General features: G+C 45.3%; 2 protein-coding genes across 2 annotated transcripts in view; both read right to left on the reverse strand.

Moving 5' to 3' along the window:
- myoz1b (myozenin 1b) overlaps window positions 1-443 on the reverse strand; it is a 4928-nt gene extending 4485 nt beyond the window's left edge. Inside the window, exon 1 of the mRNA XM_034559331.1 lies at window positions 359-443. Within this exon, the coding sequence (XP_034415222.1) occupies window positions 359-443 (85 nt within the window). The remainder of the gene's footprint in view (window positions 1-358) is intronic.
- Window positions 444-7773: 7330 nt separating this feature from the next.
- Window positions 7774-17912, reverse strand: synpo2lb (synaptopodin 2-like b). The gene is made up of 5 exons (XM_034558564.1): window positions 17811-17912; window positions 15097-15248; window positions 14710-15012; window positions 14167-14555; window positions 7774-10457 (listed from the first exon to the last, which is right to left on the reverse strand). Exons 1-5 carry the CDS (start codon window positions 17910-17912, stop codon window positions 7774-7776), a joined length of 3630 nt encoding a protein of 1209 aa, XP_034414455.1.
- Between the last annotated feature and the right edge of the window lie 1383 nt (window positions 17913-19295).

Here is a 19295-nt window from a genome sequence, read left to right on the forward strand (position 1 = left end):
ACAGATTTGTGGCTGCTCTGCCATCTGATAATGACCCACATCCCTCCAGGAGATGCCACATGCATGTTAGATATTGTGTTACTGCTCGGAAACAAGTGTGCGTGTGTTTGTGTGTGTGTGTTTAATTTAATTGGAGTATCATAAGACCACAAGCATGGATTTTCACCACGGCTCAAATTCAATTTACACACACACGTGCAACGCGCTGATAGCAGACACCGCAGAGAGGAACCTACAAATGGATTTGACATTCACTGGACTGGATAATCAGATCACAAGGGAGATAGAGCAAGTCTTCAAGGAACGAGGGTGAACCGGAAAAAAATGCTGTGTGTGTGGGTGTGTGCGTGTGTTTTACCGTTCTGGCTGACGCTAGACAGGTCAGTGATGATCTTGATGGCCTTCTTCCTCTTGTTAGAAGGTGCAGGAGCGGCGAGAGGCATGGCTACAGGACAGAAAAGAGAAATGAGGACTTCTTAATAAATAATCATCATTATCATTTACCAGTTTTTAGAAATATAATTGCATTTACACCAAAATAAAAATACACCGATGCAGTCCAAATAGTCCCCGGAATTCCACAGTTCTTAATATAGACTCTCTATTTCTGGATCTTTCAACTACATCTCACAGTCTTCACCAACAGATTGAGTGTGGTACTAATAATCCTCAATCCTCGAGAGAAGGAGCAAACTTCCAAGGTCAAAAATGTACCTTCGCCAGAAATAGAAAAGTTAAGAGGTGTAACGCTGCACTAGTCAGAATGTATATTTTGATATTCGATCAATTTACAGAATATATTTAATGTGAAAGGTTTTGCTTGTAGTGAAAATCCTACAAAGACTTCAGCGTCTTTCAGCTCATTGTTTTGGTTTTACGGCCAGCAATGCTGCATCTCACTGCTACCTGCTCATCACCAAACAGCAGACACAGTTAGCGACTAGCTGGGGAACAAAGTTTAAATTTCAGCAGCAAAATCTGACAGTTATTCCCCTCGGGAGTTGGTGGAGACCAAAAATGGAGATAAAAGAGATGGACTATTGTATTTACCTTCCTCGGGTGATCAGTAACATGAACGTTATGAATGTTGCTTCTCATGTGTGTGTGTGTGTGTGTGTGTGTGTGTGTGTGTGTTGTTATCCAAGCTTTGGCCGTGCATGTCTTTTAGTTCAATGGAGTCTCTCTGTTGTGCTGATCGCAGCCGCTCTGCACTGCCTTCATACGGCGGTTACATAATGCTGCCCCCCCCCCCCTCCCCCAGGTTTAACACAGTCAGCTCTGCCAGCACTATTGTTGTTGTTGGTAATCTTAATGCCTTTAGCACCTATAGCTACCGGCCGTTCAGCGCTTCGCTATTTTTAGAGCCGCGTTGAGGCAATCCCTCAAACATAGATGCGCTCTGAAATTAGATTTGAGCCCCTTGAAGTGAGACTGTCCCCCGAAGACGAGAGACACCATCGGTTGTTTCAGCAGGTGCCACAAAACACCATATGCCGTCGTTCAAATGGCAAAACTGCCAATGCAGGAATTGTGATTATGAAGTCGAGGCGGATGGATCAACAAAACATTGGACTTTAACGCATGAGACTGCTGTTTGTTTCCTGTTTCCAACCCATAATCCGTGTTTCTTCTTGTTTTATCGTGACCAGGATTGTTCCCTCACCACGACCACGTGTTTATTATTGTCATTTCACTGTCAAACTTTAACCAATGCATTGTAACAGTGATGCTTGTGAAGGCACTGAGTGAGGAAAATGTCTTCTATGTGTCGTCCTCGAGGGCTTCTACAAACAATGCAGTTCATAATTTCAACGTTAGCGTTCCCTTCTGCTTCTCCGTGTGGTCAGTGTCCTGAAAGAGTGAGACTATTCAAAGCGTTTTGAAAATGTTGGTACACTAAGCAGCAATAAATACACCAGCTCAGTCACATTATCAGTCCGACAGCTTGTGTTTATGTCACTCACTCATTATTAACATGATGAAGGCTTTTACTTCGGGTATTACACGTGTATTTGATTGCATCGCTTTCATTTTTCCAAATTTTATGAATGTTCTCTGTCAATAAATGTACCCGGTTAGATTGGTGCTCTTTCAACAAATGGACTTTAATTGGATGTTAAACTGTAAAAACTCACTCAAAACAAACATTAAGAATGATCCCCCAAATGCAAAAAAAAACCTCAATTGATATTTGTCCGATAAAGTTGCACATCGCGTCCTAAAATCTAGCAGGCTCCGAGAGGAACCTCGCTGGGTCCCTAATTAAACCTTGTGTATAGCCCCCCCCGCCCCCCGCATGCCCCCAAGGACACGGATTCCGTGTCTCTCTTGACTAACCACTCAAATGGGTGCCGGCAGTATGTCGCTGCCTATTGCACAGGTCCAAAGCAATTATGCAAGGCATGAGGTGAATCCCAGTACAAGGGAAAAAGCTGCAGGGCCCGTCTGCAGGGAGACAGTTAATGTAATTGCTTTTCATCCGCTGTAATCGAGGCCCATTTCCTAGCCTGGGATTCAGACCTGTGTGAGCGCTGGAGTGACTGGGACTGTACATACATGTACACGCACCAGCACACAAAAACACAGATTTGCACTCAAATAGCTTTTTTTTTCCTCCTTGGTGATTAATGGGAGTCACATGGTCGAGGATTAAAAACTGGAGATTACAGGTGTTTTTGGATGTTCTGGGGGGGGGGGGGGGGGGGGGGGGGGGGAGGCAAGATGCAGGCACACTGCTGTGCATGAGGGCATGGCTCCGGTTACCGGCTCTGTGAAGGGAAAGACGCCCCCCCCCCCCCCCCCCCCCCCCCCCCACGATCAGCCTGTTTTAGATCCTGATAAATCTCGAGGGGACAGCTGGGAAGGAAGGGCATCAGTAAGCACATTCCCAAATACACACATACACACACACATACATCTATACCGGCGGACTAAAAACTCCACTGCAGAGGGCCACATTCCTCACCTACCACAGTGTTAGGTGCATCGAGAGCTGGTGGAAGAACAGGAAAGTCTTGCACCAGCTGGCTCTCATGATTCAGATTTTGTTTAACTGATATTTAAACCAATTTACTCAAGAAATTACAAATCTGTAATATATACCTTTTGAACTATGTATGATGTCAAGCCTTTCTCGGACAAGCTCTGTCACTTCTAATGTAACAAACAGTCAAATATATAATAGGAAGTTCAGCATCTGCTTCTGATTCCCTAATCCATTCATTAATTAAGTTGCAGAGGCCTAGACGGGCTACAGATGGGGGCTTTTCCTGCAGCCAAAAACGTCTGAGCCCAGGAATTAAATTGATCTGTAAACGTCTCCTTGTACTTTAAAAAAGGAAGAAAAAAATAGTTAATAGCTCAGTGACCAGCAGCGGAAGATAATACACAAACACTCCAGCCACGTGTGAGAGAGATTTCTTTATCCATGCTGTCACGCATGATCCTTTCTCTAATGTCTTACCTAAGACCAGATATCCACGGGAAGACACAGGTCCCAGAAAGTCCCAGAAAAGGTGTGGCTCAGAAGAAGAGGAATATAGCTTTCCAGGTAGGTTTGCGTCCTCGAGCTTGTATTGTACTGCCTGCCCTCCTCTTTGCCCTGGAGTGAGTGAAACCCTATCAGCAGGGCTGCTCTGGTGCTATGGACCTTCAGGGGGGGGGAGTCGGGGGTAAAGGGGAAGGTGGGTGAGGGGGGGGGGGGTGTTCTAGTTCAGAGAATGGTAATGATCGAACAACAGGAAACTGCTAACGATTTTTACATTTTAGCTTTAAAAGAATATCCTGGAAAAGCGAATGGGAAAATGTGAGGACGACTTTCATCGTAACCTGGGCTATTTAAAAATGAATGACTTCCACATTTCGGTCCTAAGCCGCCTAGGTTTTGTCACAATCCAGCTCGTTCTCATCCGCATGGCGTCAAATACCAACGCGTTGTCAAACAAACACAGGACCTTCACCCAAGCAGCAACCTCTTCTGTCCATCGTGGGGGCGACTCCTCTGGTTGTAAAAAGAAGTACAGTTATAGAGGCCAATGGGAAAATGACCCTTCGTCTCACTTGATTTATCAGTAAACATTGTAAACATTAATTTATGGTTTAAATTGTTAGTTCCAAGTCTTCAATACAGCCAGATGTTAATATTTTTAATTATGGTCCTATTTAGAGTAAAATAGACAATAAAGCAGGGTACGCTTTTGGGGCTCAGACTTTACTTTCTGCTCAGACATCACGGTAACTCCACTTCTTATACAGTCTCTGACTATCAACCAGGAGACAGCTGTTGATGACCAATGTGAAACCAGGTGTTGTTTTTATTTCTACTTTCCCTTTACAAGCAGTATTTTAACCCAAACCACACTGTTTTTTGTTTGTTTGAATTCACAACAAAAGCCACGTGTTTACTGCGACCGTAGTGGAGCAATATATTTTTTGTCTCTGGGTTACCCAGTGCGTCAGAAAGTGATGCCACGGGTCCTGATGAAGTATCAGTACGTGATGAGTTGGGATGAGAACAGGTTGCACAGCCAGAGGAGTTAATTTCATGGGGAGCGTACCACGTTTTAAAATCCTGATCCTCCTTTTAGTCAATTCCTCCAGCTTGTAAATTAATGAGTTTTCTTGCAATCGCAGGGGAACAGGGGCTTTTGATAACATGACCAACAACGGGAGAGAATAGAAAATATCTTTCCAGCGGTTACTTTCTTCCCCTGTCACTCAGTTTTTACGTGCTTAAGGGCATTTATGCTTTTGTGGATGTGCTTTCCTCCCCCTCTCATAGTCTCTTTGTACGTACTCCTTCAGCTAACACACCTTTGCCACTTCACACCTTTGTGCCTGGCAGATATCAACCCTCATGTCAGTCACGGTTCCTCGTAAGTTCGCTGCTTTTTAGATTTAACCAGTTTTTTAAGTCCCCGTCTGATTCAAATTTACTTTTGTGCAATTGTGGGGTGGGGAAGCAAAAATGGTTTGTATCTTTCTGCTGTGTCACATTGACTTTTGGTCAGTGAGTAAACAAAGATTTGTTCAGCCGACTGCAAAAGGATTGATCATCAGTAATAACCATAATTTCTTCAATGCGTTAGATGATGACTCTGATCAGAAAGTGTATCTTTAAAGCACCTATAATCTATATTTTTTACAATAAAAATGTATCAAATGACAATATGAAAAAACAATGTGGAGTTGGTAGAGAGCTAACAGAGAGTGAATTCGGACCTAATTAATCAGGTGGCCTGAAAGACAAATGCTATTGTATCTGTCTTCAAATGTTTGCTAACATGTTCGCCATATCCCCTTAAAAGAAAAAGTCAAATATTGCAGCTAGCATTTGTCCTACGCTAATACGCCAGTAGATACACCTAAAGAAGGCGGTGTCTAACACATGGATAAATGAGACAACAAAATGATTAACCCACCTTTAGAGCATTTAATATGCTCGCTCATGGAAGTGTGGTGAAAATAATTTATAGCTTACGTTAGCCGCTGCAATGAAACTGAGCGGGCAGGTGGCCTTGATACATATGTGTGTGTCGCTGGGTTATAAATCTATCAGGGAATCTAACGCCCATTAGAAGGTTTATCACAAAGCTGGCTGGTTATTACGAATGACCTTCACGCAATATTTTATTAAACCAAACAGATTATTTAGTAACAAATTAGAAAAACTCCTCTTCAAATATCCTTTTAAAATCATCAATGGCACGCGAGCGAGAACGACCAATATTTGTTCATTTTCTGACCTGCTCCTAAACCCCGACACCTGACCCCAAACACTCAACTCGGTTGACCCAGAAACTCGATGTGAGACGATGTGAGTAAAGAGCCTCTTTGGCAGCGCAGCGGGAGGAGACAGGATGTACGAGGTAGCGCTTCCCCTCCACTCCCAATAAAAAAAATCCATCAGAATTAAGAGTTTAGCACCGGGCCAAATAGGTGGAGATTAACTGCTCCGAAAATAGGGGAAATGATTTGTGCGTGTGTGTGTGTGTGTGTGTGTGTGTGTGTGTGAAATTGATTCACAGAGGAATTAACGGAGAGGAAGAGAGAGACCAAAAGAGGGAGGATTGTGGAACTAATTTGGTAAATTTGGCCAAAAGTTGAAAGAGCTACTTCAGTCATTACTATAAGTGCAGTTCCAGCTTTTATGTATTTCCAAAATCCGGTGACCTAGTTTGCAGAAAAAAAATAATCTGAATGTGAGTTTTTTTGCACCTTCCACTAGCACAGCAGCTGAGCTTACCAGCAGACCTCAACAGGACTAAGGTTAGCAGCTAAAGTTAGCCCCATCTGTCACCTGATCCCAGTCAAGGGGTCAGAGGTCAGATCCCTTTCCGTGTCCATGGTTGGGTTTCACAGCTCCAAGGCCATCAGGTGGCTGTCATGTAACTGCTCAGAAATGGAGGCCGACAATCCTGCGAGGATGTTTTCGACTACAATCATCAGACATTGACTCTAAATTAGAAAAGGGATGCATGTATTTTAAAGGATTTTTATTTCATCATTCAGCCTGATCACTAAATAGAAAAATATGTTAAAAGGTCAGGATCTAAATAAATGTCATTTAAGATTCTAAAAGGTAGGATATCAAATGGAAACCGTATTGTTTTTGTTTTAATGTTACTCACTTTCTCATTATGTAAAATCTGTGATCAAGGGAGGAGGAGACCTCAAACTGGTGGTGCAGCATGTCTGTATGGCAAATCCTGCAGTGCCTCCATGTGGTGAGAGTTTAAAGTCACATGTTCTTGACGCCTTAACTATTACTTCACAGACTGAATCCTGAGAGAGCAATTAAGATATTAGACGAGACGGGGAAATGAGAAAGAGAGAAAGGGGTAGAACCTAATGGGAGGAGGAGATACTGGAGCGGCGTGGGAGCATGTGACAGGGAGAAACAGAGTGACAGCTGAGGTGAGTCATGTCTATTTTTATTCAGCCGCATGTCTCTCTGGAAAACAGCTAAACAGACATGTTATACATCTCTTGTTTCATATCAACAGATCAGAAATCAAGGCTACTGTGAAAGGCTTCCCTTCTTCCTGGCAGCTGTGCCCTTCACCCTATGAACATCTACAGAAAACAAAGCACACGCTGCTGCAGAGGTACAACTGAAAAAAATCCATCCAAATCCGTATAATAAATATAACAGGGGAAATTACGTAGTAGGTACTTCAAATGTGCTAGTAAATCAACGTTATATGATATTGCCGGATGCAACAGGTGCTGTAGGATGTTAACAGATTGTCAAGTTTTGAGTCAAATCTGCTCCTTTTACACATTGTTTCTATTATGTCACTTCATCTGTGCTTTCCTTTTTTCATCTTTTTTCTATCTTCGACCACATCTCTCTCAACACAGTCTTGTTTTTTCACATTCTCTACTCTTCTTTTTTTTTTGATGTTTGAACTTAATTCTTCCTCATTCAATATAATATTTACACAAACTTTATTTCAGTTTTCTCCAGCATTTCTTTCTGTCCTTTTTAAATCTGCAGTTGATCTCTATTTTCTTTGTAACAGATCTCAGATTTCCTTTGCAAAACAGTGCTTCCTCTAACTACAGCCAAATGCGTTGGATAAATGAGGCAACACGATTACATGTAAGTGATAAAATGTGCTACATGGGTGGCCAAACAAACAGATCTTGTGGCTGGTAAAACCCCCAAGCTAAAGCCCTGAATAACAATGTTACAATACTAAAAACACATGGACCTATTTTAAAAAAGGTTCCCACAGAGCCAAGGTTTATTATGTCCATTCCAGAGTCTGTTCAGTGCGCAGTGGATCCAGGGCGCCAGACACAAGGCTGCAGACCCATGTTGGAAGTGCTAAACCTGGGCTTGGGGAACCTGTTCGGTTGACTGCTGCTGGAGGCCAACCGAGAGGCACCAGCGGGACCCAGGGGACTCAGATTTGGGGCACTCTTAAACTGCCTATTGGCCTGCGCGGTGTTGGAGGGCTGAAGGTGGGTGAAGGTCGGGGACTGGATTAGAATTGAAGCAGGAGCAGCGGAGAAGGTGGGAAGCTGAGGGAGTGGAGCGTTCGGGGCAGGAGGAGGTGGGGGAGACAGAGGGGAGGTGGCCCACTGAGGTTGGAAGGGTTGGGGTTGAGGCTGATAGGGTTGGTGGGGGGCGTGGCCAACTGTGGGGGGAGGATATGTGACATCAGAGTGCCACAGCGGTTCTCCGAGTGTCGTCGCTGATCGAGGTACAATAACTTTGAGCGCGGGCCCCGTGGATGTCGGTGGGGGCGTGGAGAAGCGCTTCACCTCATACACTCGTGCGGTCTTCTGAGGCACACTTGCCATTCCTTTCTGCTGCTGATAGGTGGAGGTGTCCATGGGAACCCCGCCCCCATAGGTAAACAAAGAAGAGTTGAGCTGGTAGGGCTGGTGGCTCATAATTTCCACAGACTTGAGGCCCGCTTTCTTCCCTTTAGATCCAGCCGGCCCAGACTTTGTCACCTCAGACTTCTTCTGGGCCTTCAGAGGGCAGGAAGGAGAGAGAAGGGGGTTGTAGCTGATTGGAGGAGGAGCACGGATGTTGGACGAGTACTTCCAGGTGGAAGGAAGAGAAGGCGTGGGTGATGAGTCCCTCGTCTGGGCGGGAGAGTAAGGTACTGCAGCAACAGAGGGAGATCGCTCCACAATGTACCGATCCATCCTGTTCTGCCGGCGGGCAAACAGCTCACCTCCCTTCCCCGCCAGCTGTGGCACCTGGGGGGTTTGGGGTTTGGGAGCTACAGGCGGTGGCCTGGGTCTCCGCTGGGCCTGCATGAAGTTGCAGGCCTCTGCCCCCAGCCTCAGCCAGTCCTCCTCAGGCCCTGACTCATGTCCGGTCTCCCCGCTTGGTACAGCTCCAGTTTCAACACTTGGAGTCACCAGGACGCCCCTGGATCCACTCCCAAAGTGGTCGTCCATGTTCTGGACCATTGACAGCAAGTCTGGGTTTGGAGAAACATCTCTGTTCTGGACTGCACAGAACATCGGCTTCTTGTTGCTACGACGACGGGCATCGTGCAGAATGCCGGTGCGGCTGGCTGGGACCGAGATGCGCTCCTCTCGAGTCACCAGTGAATCCTGGGTTGGTGATGCAGTTGCTATGGCAGCATAGGGGCCAGGAGTCACTTCACCTGTCATGTTGATGTAGGGGTGGACTGAGGGAGATGGAGAAGGTTGGGTGGGAGGAGGAAAAGGAGGGGTGGGCTGGGCATGGAAGGAGACCTGAGTCATATCAGGGGGATGTGGCGGGGAGATGGGAGAAGCAGAAATGTAGGTTGAGGAAGGTGGATAAGCAGCAGGAGGAGAGGAAAATGCCTGTGGAGCTTGAGGGGAGAAAGGTTGAGCAGGTGAAGGAGAGAACAAGACGGAGGGGGAAGCATACACTGCGGGCTGAGGGGAAAATGTGGGTGGATTTGTGGCAGGCTGGGAGAAAGGTGCAGAAGACAGAGAGGAGGGGGGAGAGTTAATGTTGCTGTTGTTATTTCTGGGAGGGATGTACAGTGAGGTGCTAGACACCGTTCTCCTTGCATCTGTCCCAGATGGATGAAGAGTAGGTTGGATAGTCACCATGGAGATGGCCGCGACTGGTTTGGTCGTCATGGTCACAGGTGTGGGTTTGGGTTGGGGAGGGCGGAACATCACGGAGGTTACAGATGCACGAGAGGAAGGCCCTGGGGTGAAGGGGCGTGCAGTACGGTTCAGAACACCTGGATTCAGGAGATGATCTGAGTCTGTTATTGGGCTACGACAATGATTAGGGTTAGGACTAGGATTAGGGTTGCCCTGTTGCCCATTTTGACTGAGATGGGGCATTTGAGAGGGCGGGTTCAGAACAACACTAGCCCGACTTACAGCCATTGACCCCCCATTGGTCAGAGCCACAGCTGGAGGAGACATGTGTGCAGGGCGGTTACTGATTGGCTGCTTCCTGATGCTGCTGTCCAGCATTGAGCCCTGATCGGCTGAGCTCTCCAGCCCTGAGATCTCCAACCCTAGGCTTTGATTAACAGAAGTCCACAGTCCTGGTGTCTGATAGGCTGAGATGTCCAGCCCTGAGCTGTGATTGGTTGTTGGCGTTGTTGGAGTAGCTGGTGTGGATGAAGGGCAGGCAGAGCTTTTCCTGTCCAGCACGTCTAGATAACCGGTGTCCCACGTAGAGTCAAACGATGCTGAGAATCCCTCTTCATCAACTTCTGAGCCACTCGGGGCGGAGCTTCCTCCTTCCTCTTCCGTCTCCCCTCCTGTGTCTCCTTCTGTCTCCCCTCCTCTGTCTCCCTCTGCTTTGCCGAAGCAGGTCAGTGTGTACTTCTTGGCCCTCTGCCGACGTTTCTTGAACATAAGCACCCCCTTCGAGTTGGGGTTGGGAGCATCAGTCAGCAAAGAGGCAATGGAGCGGCATTTAGTGCGAGCTTCTTTCACCTGTTTCTCCACCACGCTCTCCCCACGCTGCAACTCTGCAAGACAGGAAGCGGAAAGAGAGAGAGACCAAAATAAATGTGCTGAAGGGGAGAGGAAGCAAAGGAGGGAGCCGGATTTTTGATTAATATAAAACAAGGCACAGGCGACAAATAACGGAAACAACAGCGACTGCGAGCAGTGGCTGATTTATACAGTATATTATCACAGCGAGGAGTTCAGTGACAGACAGGCATCTGTGTTGTGGATTTGGAACAAAGAATTCCTGCTGCTATCCAGAGTTGAGTCGCACTCCACGGGAACAGTCTTTGTGTGTGTGTGTGTGTGTGTGTGTGTGTGTGCGTGTGTGTGTGTGTGAGCGCACGTGTGTGTGTGTGTAACCCAGCATGTGCATGTGTGTATCTCTGTTAGTCGAAAGGCTATTTGAGTCTTTTTAGTACCTTGGCTCACCTCACATATCCTCACTACATAACTATAGCATGATGCAGCCTCCTTATACTACATAACTATAGCATGATGCAGCCTCCTTATTCTACATAACTATAGCATGCTGCAGCCTTCATATTCTACATAACGTTCATACATTCAAGCTCAAAATCCCAGTATCACACTTGATATACCAGTTGCACGTGTTTAGATAGTCCTATAACAAAGACATAACAAGGTCTACAGCAATGCTCGCGGCTCTGTTAGACTCATTATGCAGAGTGGTACAGGGAGCTAACCGCTAACACATCTTTGTTTAGCATATTGGCATTTTCTAATTAGCACTAAACACAAACAACACACAGAGCTGATAGAACTGTCCTCAACTCAGGAAATGGAGTCACAATTTTGTTTGACTAATTGATTAGGTGATTTAATTGACAGATCCTCAAAGTATCACTCAAAAGCTCCACAATATTGTGTTTCCCAGAGATGCGCTCCCAGGTTTCTTTTTAAGTAAATCTCTCAGCATAAAAAAAAAGAGCATAAAATATGGCTAAAGAAATCTTAGTCAACTAAGACCAAAACGACTGTCAACTGATAGATTAGGAGGTGGGACCCTGGTGAGAATGTCATTTGTTTACTTAGCTATTGGTTTGATCCAATGATGGCTTTTTAGAGGAAAGATTAGGAGGTCAACAAAGTTATCTGGTGAGTCTGGTTTGCTTTAAGCCATCTCTTTATTTATTTTTAAGGCATTTCACTGAAAACCACATGGGGGCCACCAAAGTCATGAATTTCTGCAACAAATTATATCCCTCTCCATCCACTAGTTGTTATATAATAATATTTCAGTCTCGGGCTAAAGTGCTTTTTCATTATGTATTCAACCCTCAATAAACAACATATAGCTTCATCAAGTTGATACAAACAAACATCAAAAGTGATGCACGATCACAGGCAGAGAAACTGAGCCTCACATCTAAATAAGGAACTTAAGTCAGGTCCATTACAGTAAAACAATCACAAATAATGTTGACATTAATGGTCAACTTTCAAAGGTCCTGACATATAATATAAATTATTATTACATTAAACAAAATTCAAAACCAATATGCATTACTTCTAATGTGAGTGAATAAAAGGATTGTAATGGGTCTTACCTGCGTACACGGTGTGTGGGACTCTGTGTCCACCTACGTCTGAACCTAAACGGGATGTGAGGTCCCTCATCTCACAAGTGTGAGTATGAGTGTGTGATCTTAAACTCCCTCAGACCCTCCCACACACACTCACCCTCACAGAGTCCAGTTCTGCTCCTAGTGGGGCACCGTTTAGCCTCTGTCTTCCAGCTCCTCTCTCAGGACACAGCCCATGTAAAGACCTTTGTCTGTGATCAGCAACCCAAACCAACGCATGATGTCAACCCACTATTCCTGTCTGTGTGACAGGCATCAAACACCTGTCCAGTCTCTGTCTCATACACATAGAGAGAGTATAGACGGCAGTGTCATTCAATGTGTGTGCGTGTTTGTGGCTGTTTGTTTGTTTGTTTGTGTATGTGTGTGAGTTCAGAAAGCTAATTATAGTTTTTAGAGCAAAGCTTGGTCACAGCTCTTTACTGACGTGCTGCTCTCTGCTGTTGACAATTCAACCCTAACAACCACGCACACAGAGTGTGTGTGTGTGTGTGTGTGTGTGTGTGTGGGTGTGTGCGTGTGTGCATGCGTGTGTGTGTGTGTGTAACGTGAGAAAGGGCAGGTCCCTGAACGCCTCTGTCATCATTCATTCTATAGTGAAGCCCAACCTAAAGTCATTCAGGCCCTCGGCCTCTTGATAGATGCTTCATTACTACCTTATTGACGGATCAAAGGAATTATTGAAAATGTTGGGAAATACTCCTCCGCTATCTAGTCGAGAATTAGATGAGGAGGTTGAGTCTGCTTTTGCGTCTTTTCATTGAATTGAGTTGTTTTTTGTTAACGTGGCAATTAGTGAGCTCAAAGGCCCCATTGACGCATCAATGTCGACCAATCTCGGGCCGCCGGTGAGCGCCTGTAGCCTTAGTTTTGGCGGTGTGTGCCGCAATGTTGGCACTAATCTGCCATTTGCAGCGATATTTCGGCTGAATGAGGAAGTTGATTTGGCGGCGGAGCACGCTGGTGAGAGAAATCACTCTGATTGGCTGTTCAGCTTTCGCCAATCAGTGTACCTTCATCTACGGACAAAGCCATGCGTGCTGATCTCCCCTGGTTCCTGTCACTACGCTAAGCTAGGCTAACTTTCTTCTGCAGCTTCATATTGACCTTACAGATATCAGACTGGTAAATCTAAATTTGGTAAATCATAAATTTCCAGAATCTGGTGGAAAACACACCATAATTTTTTCACACATAAAGGGAACTTCTGAATGATGTAGTCAAGACCCAAAGATATTTAAATTACAATAATAGAGGACAGAAGCACATTCTCACATTAGATAAGCTGGAGTGGGCGGATGTTTTTTTCTGGATAAGATTCTCTTGATCAATTATTTGACTAATCGTTTCAGGACTAGGAGACATTTTACTGATACAATATGTTGTCTACTGTGCACACATGGGAAGAAACACACACACACACATACACATACACTCTTGTGCAAACACACATGTATACACCACATGTTCAGCTGTGTGGCTTGTAAGTCAGAGTCATGTTCAGTCTGTGGATAAGAAGCTTGAACGCCTATAAATACAGCGAGTGATCCGAATACTGACAGAAAAGATGGACTACTGTTTCAGAGACAGAAGAGGGGAGGAGGGGGAGGTGGAATACCTCTCTCACGCCATCACCGCCAGCCTGTGAATGTAACTGGATGCTCCAGTTGCAGAACATACCCACTAGAGGGTGATCTAGTTATTGATAAGATTCGAGGCTGCACGGCTGACGCCTTCAGAGATAACTTTGGTATTTAAATTAAAAAGCAAAAACACTGCAGTCAAGACTGAAAAGGGTGCATCGCCATGAGAAACCAGTACGTCTCCTGTTTTTGGTCAAAAGTGAATACAAATTTGAACAAACCCACATGTAAGATTGAGTGCTGTAAGGGATTCAAATTAGACTTGTAACATCACTTAGAATACATTACTTGGTTAATAAATATATTCTAAAGCAGTATAATAATTACCATACACTATTATGATCATGGTAGCCTCTATATTTTACTATTCTCACATTGTATGTTTATTTTCCCTCTATCCTACCTTTATCCTGTGCATTATAATCTCTTGATTATTTCTGTGTAACGGTGAAATGTTTTGGATGAGCATATACACTCACTAGCTTGCCGTGCTTTGTCCATGTAGGTGGTGGAGAGCTCGTCGCTGATCGGGGTCTGCTGTAGTCCCACCATGGGCACCAGATATTTACCAGCGGCCGAAAGCAGAGCCTCTTTGGCCCGTTCAGGGGACACGAGCGGTGGGCAGCTCAGCCCGCTGCACCCCCCCGCCTCCTGGAAGCCACTGTCCCCTTCTCCCTCCGCCTCCATCAACCCCTGATCGGGGGTCGGTACGAGCGTGTGAGGGGTCACAGCGTGTGGGGTGTGTGCTGGAGTGGTCCACTCGGTCCGGAGGGGCTGGTAGATGAGTTCTCTGCGAGGGACGCCGGGAAGACACTGACCCCCCCACTGGCCCTGCATGGAAACCCCTGGATCTGTGGCGCTCTCATACCTCAGAGGAAAGACAGAGCACAACGAAGATTAAAAACTGCAGTGGTAGAATATCACAGGAACCCTCAGTTTAATGTTGCAGCTTTTTGGAAAGACTGATCCAAGAAAAACCTTCTACGGCCTACTTTGAGTACAGGAGGTATGCAAATCCTTACCCGCTCATCTCTGAGGTCTCCTCCTCCTCTTGGTTGTCATGGCGCGCAGGTGAGCGAGTGTGAGGAGGCGTGCGCCGTTGGCGACGGTGCGTGAGCGACTGCGTGTCTGCGTCACTGTCCGTCTCTCCGTAGTAAGCCTCGCTGTCCGGAGGGGAAGTGATGCCCCTGGGTGTCCCGGTGGGGGAGAGGATGGAGGTACGGTGGCAGGACAAGAGAGCCGCGGGGGGAGACAGGACCCTCATGCAGGAGTGGGTCGGTGCAGAGAAACCAGAGTAAGATGAGGAGTGGAATCCAGAAGGGGCTCTGGAAACGAGACAGATAAAGAGTTGTGAAAATCTGTTTGGTTGAAATGTCTTCAAGTCACGAAGCCTGTATACGTGTTCTAACCTTTTGACCCTCAGGTTGAGTGTGGCGCTCTCCATATCTATGAGGCACATGGCCTGAGCATGACTGAGCTCTGCACACATATGGTCGCCGATGGCAATAAGCTCATCTTGCTCCTTCAGTCCAGCTTTGCACGCTTTGCTGCGCCGGCGAATCTGAGAGGAATAGGGTTAATAATAACACATATTAATACTTGTGGCTTATTTACATTATATTATAGCACATTGTCTACTCTCCCACCTGATCTTCACTTTTTATTATTTATGAGTTTCAGTTGAGAACTTAATGCTCCGATGTTAAATATGAATATTTAGTAACTCATTGTTGTAGTAAACATCCCAGAACATCTCACTTCTCACTCTGAGATGTATTCCAGCACGAAACCAACATTTTCCACCAAAGTTTGAACAGTTTCCTGAGATATTTCAAATTTGGTCTGAAATGTTCTCACTGGTTTGGAGGTGGAAGAGCTACGCTGGAAAATATTTCAATCGTTAAAGACATAAATTCCATTTTATGTCTGCACCTAACCCATCCTAAAGCCTACTCCAACCCCTGAGCCACAGTCAGCCAAAATCATAAACTGGGATGACAGTTATGGGGTTGTTAGCTCATGATGGAAGTCCACTGTCAATCGAACCTGATCAAACTGCTCCTGCATAATCCTAATGAAGCATCATAACACTTTTTTTTGTGTCAAACTCATGTAATCATGAATAGTTATGTTTTCTCACATCCTAAAGTGTCGCACCTGCTGCACAGCAAATTTCCTTTGTAACAAATACAGTTGAATCTAAGAGAATTACATAAAAATGATTGTTCGGTGTTCAGCAACAGGCATCTCTCCTCCCCTGGCAGCCATCTTTGTCCCTGTATTAGAATAACCCGTGAAGTCAGGCAGCTGTCCCTGGAGGTCGCCAAGAGATGATGTCAGAGGATCCTTCAGGAAGTATATCTGTGGGCGGCTGGGTGATTGATGGAAGGTGAGTATTCTTGTCTGCCAGATTGCAGTTTCCTCAACAAGAAGAAGATAAGGCCCTCAAACTCTGTCTCCTCACGTATATACATACTAATACACACACCTTGTCACTGTGAAAATGTCGAGGGGAGGAAAGTGTGTTCCCGCACCTACTTGGACACTCAAGTATTTGCCTTTATCAATGTCTCTTGACCCACTAATCCCAAAGCGACTTCCACACAAACACATGTAAGGACAAGCTGTCTCGTACTCTCCCAGCCAGACAAATGTACACACACACACACACACACACATCTACACACATAGCACAAGTGAACATCGTGAAAGAGGGGGTTTGAACAGCTGCATCGCCGGTCTGGCCCAGGAGGGATGCCTGTCATTCACCATATGTTCCCTACATACCCAAAATAAAACCTTGCAGGAAAATCGAGCAGATTCCTAGACAGACAACGAAAGACAGGGCGCTGAAATAAAATACAGACGACACTAGAACTTTATGAGACAGGAAAGTGTCAGAGTGTGTGTGAACAAAAGGTCTTTTTCCACACTCAGCTTCCAAGCGGCTCTCAAATGAGCTATTCTGATCTTCTACTTTGTGCTCCATTCCCAACCGGGCTTATCTGAGGTATGCACAACCACACAAACGACAGGTCGCACACATACACCGACATGAGGAAGCTCGCACTGATCAAACTCTCATCGAAGGTGACCTTATCCGCTCGAAAACCCTGGATGAAGAGAGGCCTTCGGTGCCAGAGTCACTCCGCCGCAATTTTTAATCAGAGGTTATGACAGTTTATGAGTGACCGGCCAACTATAAACGTCAGAAGGAGAGAGTTCGCATTCCTCCTCTCCAGAATAGATTTTCTTATTAGAGACAACATTCTGGACTGTCAACAGATATAAACACTAAAAGCATTTGAAGAAATCAACCTGAAGAAAACAGAATATTCCTGGCGCTTTAAATTGGATTATTATGTCCAGGAAATGTGTGCCGGAGACTAATCGGAAATAAACGTTTTCGTGGATAACTACACAGACAATGTGTGTGTGTGTGTGTCGTTGTGCACTTAGAGAAAAGTAATAATATAGAATGTATGGACACATATGCACTGTAGACTGTGCGGTCGCCACCAGGATGCTGTGATGAAACCTCGAGTCAAGCTCAACCCCCAGACTTGTGTTCTCTCTGTTCTTTGACCCACAAACACAACTGGTTCACAACCGGGAAAATGTAAATTGGCTGCGGCCAAATGAGCATGGGAAAACTGTTGTAGAGGGAAGATTACTTTTGGTCAGATTGTAACAGTAGAAAAGTGGCAGTTTTCTGAGTAACAACACTATGATGGAAAGGTTTAATGTGAAAAGACGTCCTGATTGGTATCCTTTGCCCATCAAACTCATCCCTCTCCAATTCAGGGATGCTCTCCAAAGTAAGGTGGTTCATGCTTTTCAAAAAATTGCTGAGAACAAACTTCAAGTGAAAAGACTTACTTGTGTTTGAAAAAGCTTGATTATAACACTGAATTAAGTATTAAGTTTATGTATACCTCTATAAAAAGATACCTATAAGCTCCAGAATTACAAAAATAGCAAAACACAAAACTACCCATCAAGGCCTCAGACCGCAATTAACAGCTGCGGTCTCTATTAAACCCGTCTACTCATGTTGCCACCTTGGCATACACACAAACACACATGCACACAGACTCACACACACGTATCGGTTCCACTGTACCTTTGCCACCTGTAGAGGTTTTTGTTGCTCTGCTCCTCCCTGCAGTCTGAAGCCCCACGGGGAACCTCCCGAGAGGGAGACCACAATCTCCTCGGCTACCATCCCCGCTCACAGCCTGCTGTGTGTGTGTGTGTGTGTGTGTGTGTGTGACTCTGTATAAGTTGATCTCCACTTCTTCAGTTCCTCACACTCCGTGAGCATCAACGAGAGAGAGTGAGGCTTCTGCCTCCCCGCTCCACTCGGTGACAACGGCGAATCCCTCAACCCCTGAGGAGACAGTGGGTGGCTGGCTTTCATCTGCTTACACGGGAATGCTGTGACGGAGGGGTGGGCACTCGGGAGAGGGTGAGAAGGGGAAAAAGGTGTGTGTGTGTGTGCGTGTGCGTGTGTGTGTGTGTGTGTGTGTGTGTTTTCATCCTTTTAGCATTCAACACTTGCCATGTCACTCTCAAGCCCTCTGTCCAGGACGGGGTGCTTGCTGATATAGCCTCCCGAAATAACCACAACAGCCACTCCCTCTTTGACCCCCAGCTCAGCCAGTCTGGCCAGCAGCCGCTGCTGAGGCGGCTCACAGATTTGTCTTCATCTACCCACAGCACCCTGACCTTAAAGGACAGAGGGGGACATCTTTTTAGGAATTTTAGTCAATTCAGTGGGTACTAGAGGGAGCTGATATCCTAAGAAATATAATTGTTGATCCTTCAGCTGTCAATAAACATATTTTTACACATAAAGCTTTTTTTTTAAATTGTTCAGGAATGCAGTTTTGGAGGAAGATTGTGAATACTGGCTCCCATGTTGCTGTTCATCAGCTTCACTGTCTCTAGCAGAGGATTACAGAATGTATTAGCCCAAATGACTTGGCCCAACAACAGCTCAAATCTGATCATCTAATGAAACTGCATGCCAGGTGTTTGTAGTAATTCCAAATTGTTCCCTGATTGCAAGGGGGAGCAGTTTGATGCCCAAAAACGTAGCCAAATCACTTTGGCCTATTCAGATGGCAACCTCTTGTCACATTATAATAATTTGATCGATGACTGATCAACAAAGTCATATTGGCTCTTAGCCTAAGCCTACATTTTTACTTGTGCCGATGTGAGGTCCCGGGACAGAAGATGTCGTATGCGTACAGATTGCAAAGCCCTCTGAGACAAATTTGACATTTGTGATTTTGGGCTATCCAAAATAAAGGGTATTTAATTTAATTGAAAAGAGCCCATAGAAATATATGTATGTGTTTATGGCAAATCAAGTTTGAAAATATACTAGGTCTGTACATGAAATAGTAATTATTATAAATAGTAATTAATAGAAATGAAGTGTTGCTACACAAAACAAAAGCTGGAGAAACAAAGTTGTACTCGTTATCACTGTTATTTAATTAAAACGTCAATACCTGAGTTTATAGTAACCGCACACACACACTGTGTAACCAGTGTGGTGGTCTTGGTACAGTAGAGGAGATGAATGTAGGGGGGGCTA

The sequence above is a fragment of the Cyclopterus lumpus genome, chromosome 19, assembly GCF_009769545.1.
Source record: "Cyclopterus lumpus isolate fCycLum1 chromosome 19, fCycLum1.pri, whole genome shotgun sequence".
NCBI lineage: Eukaryota > Metazoa > Chordata > Actinopteri > Perciformes > Cyclopteridae > Cyclopterus > Cyclopterus lumpus.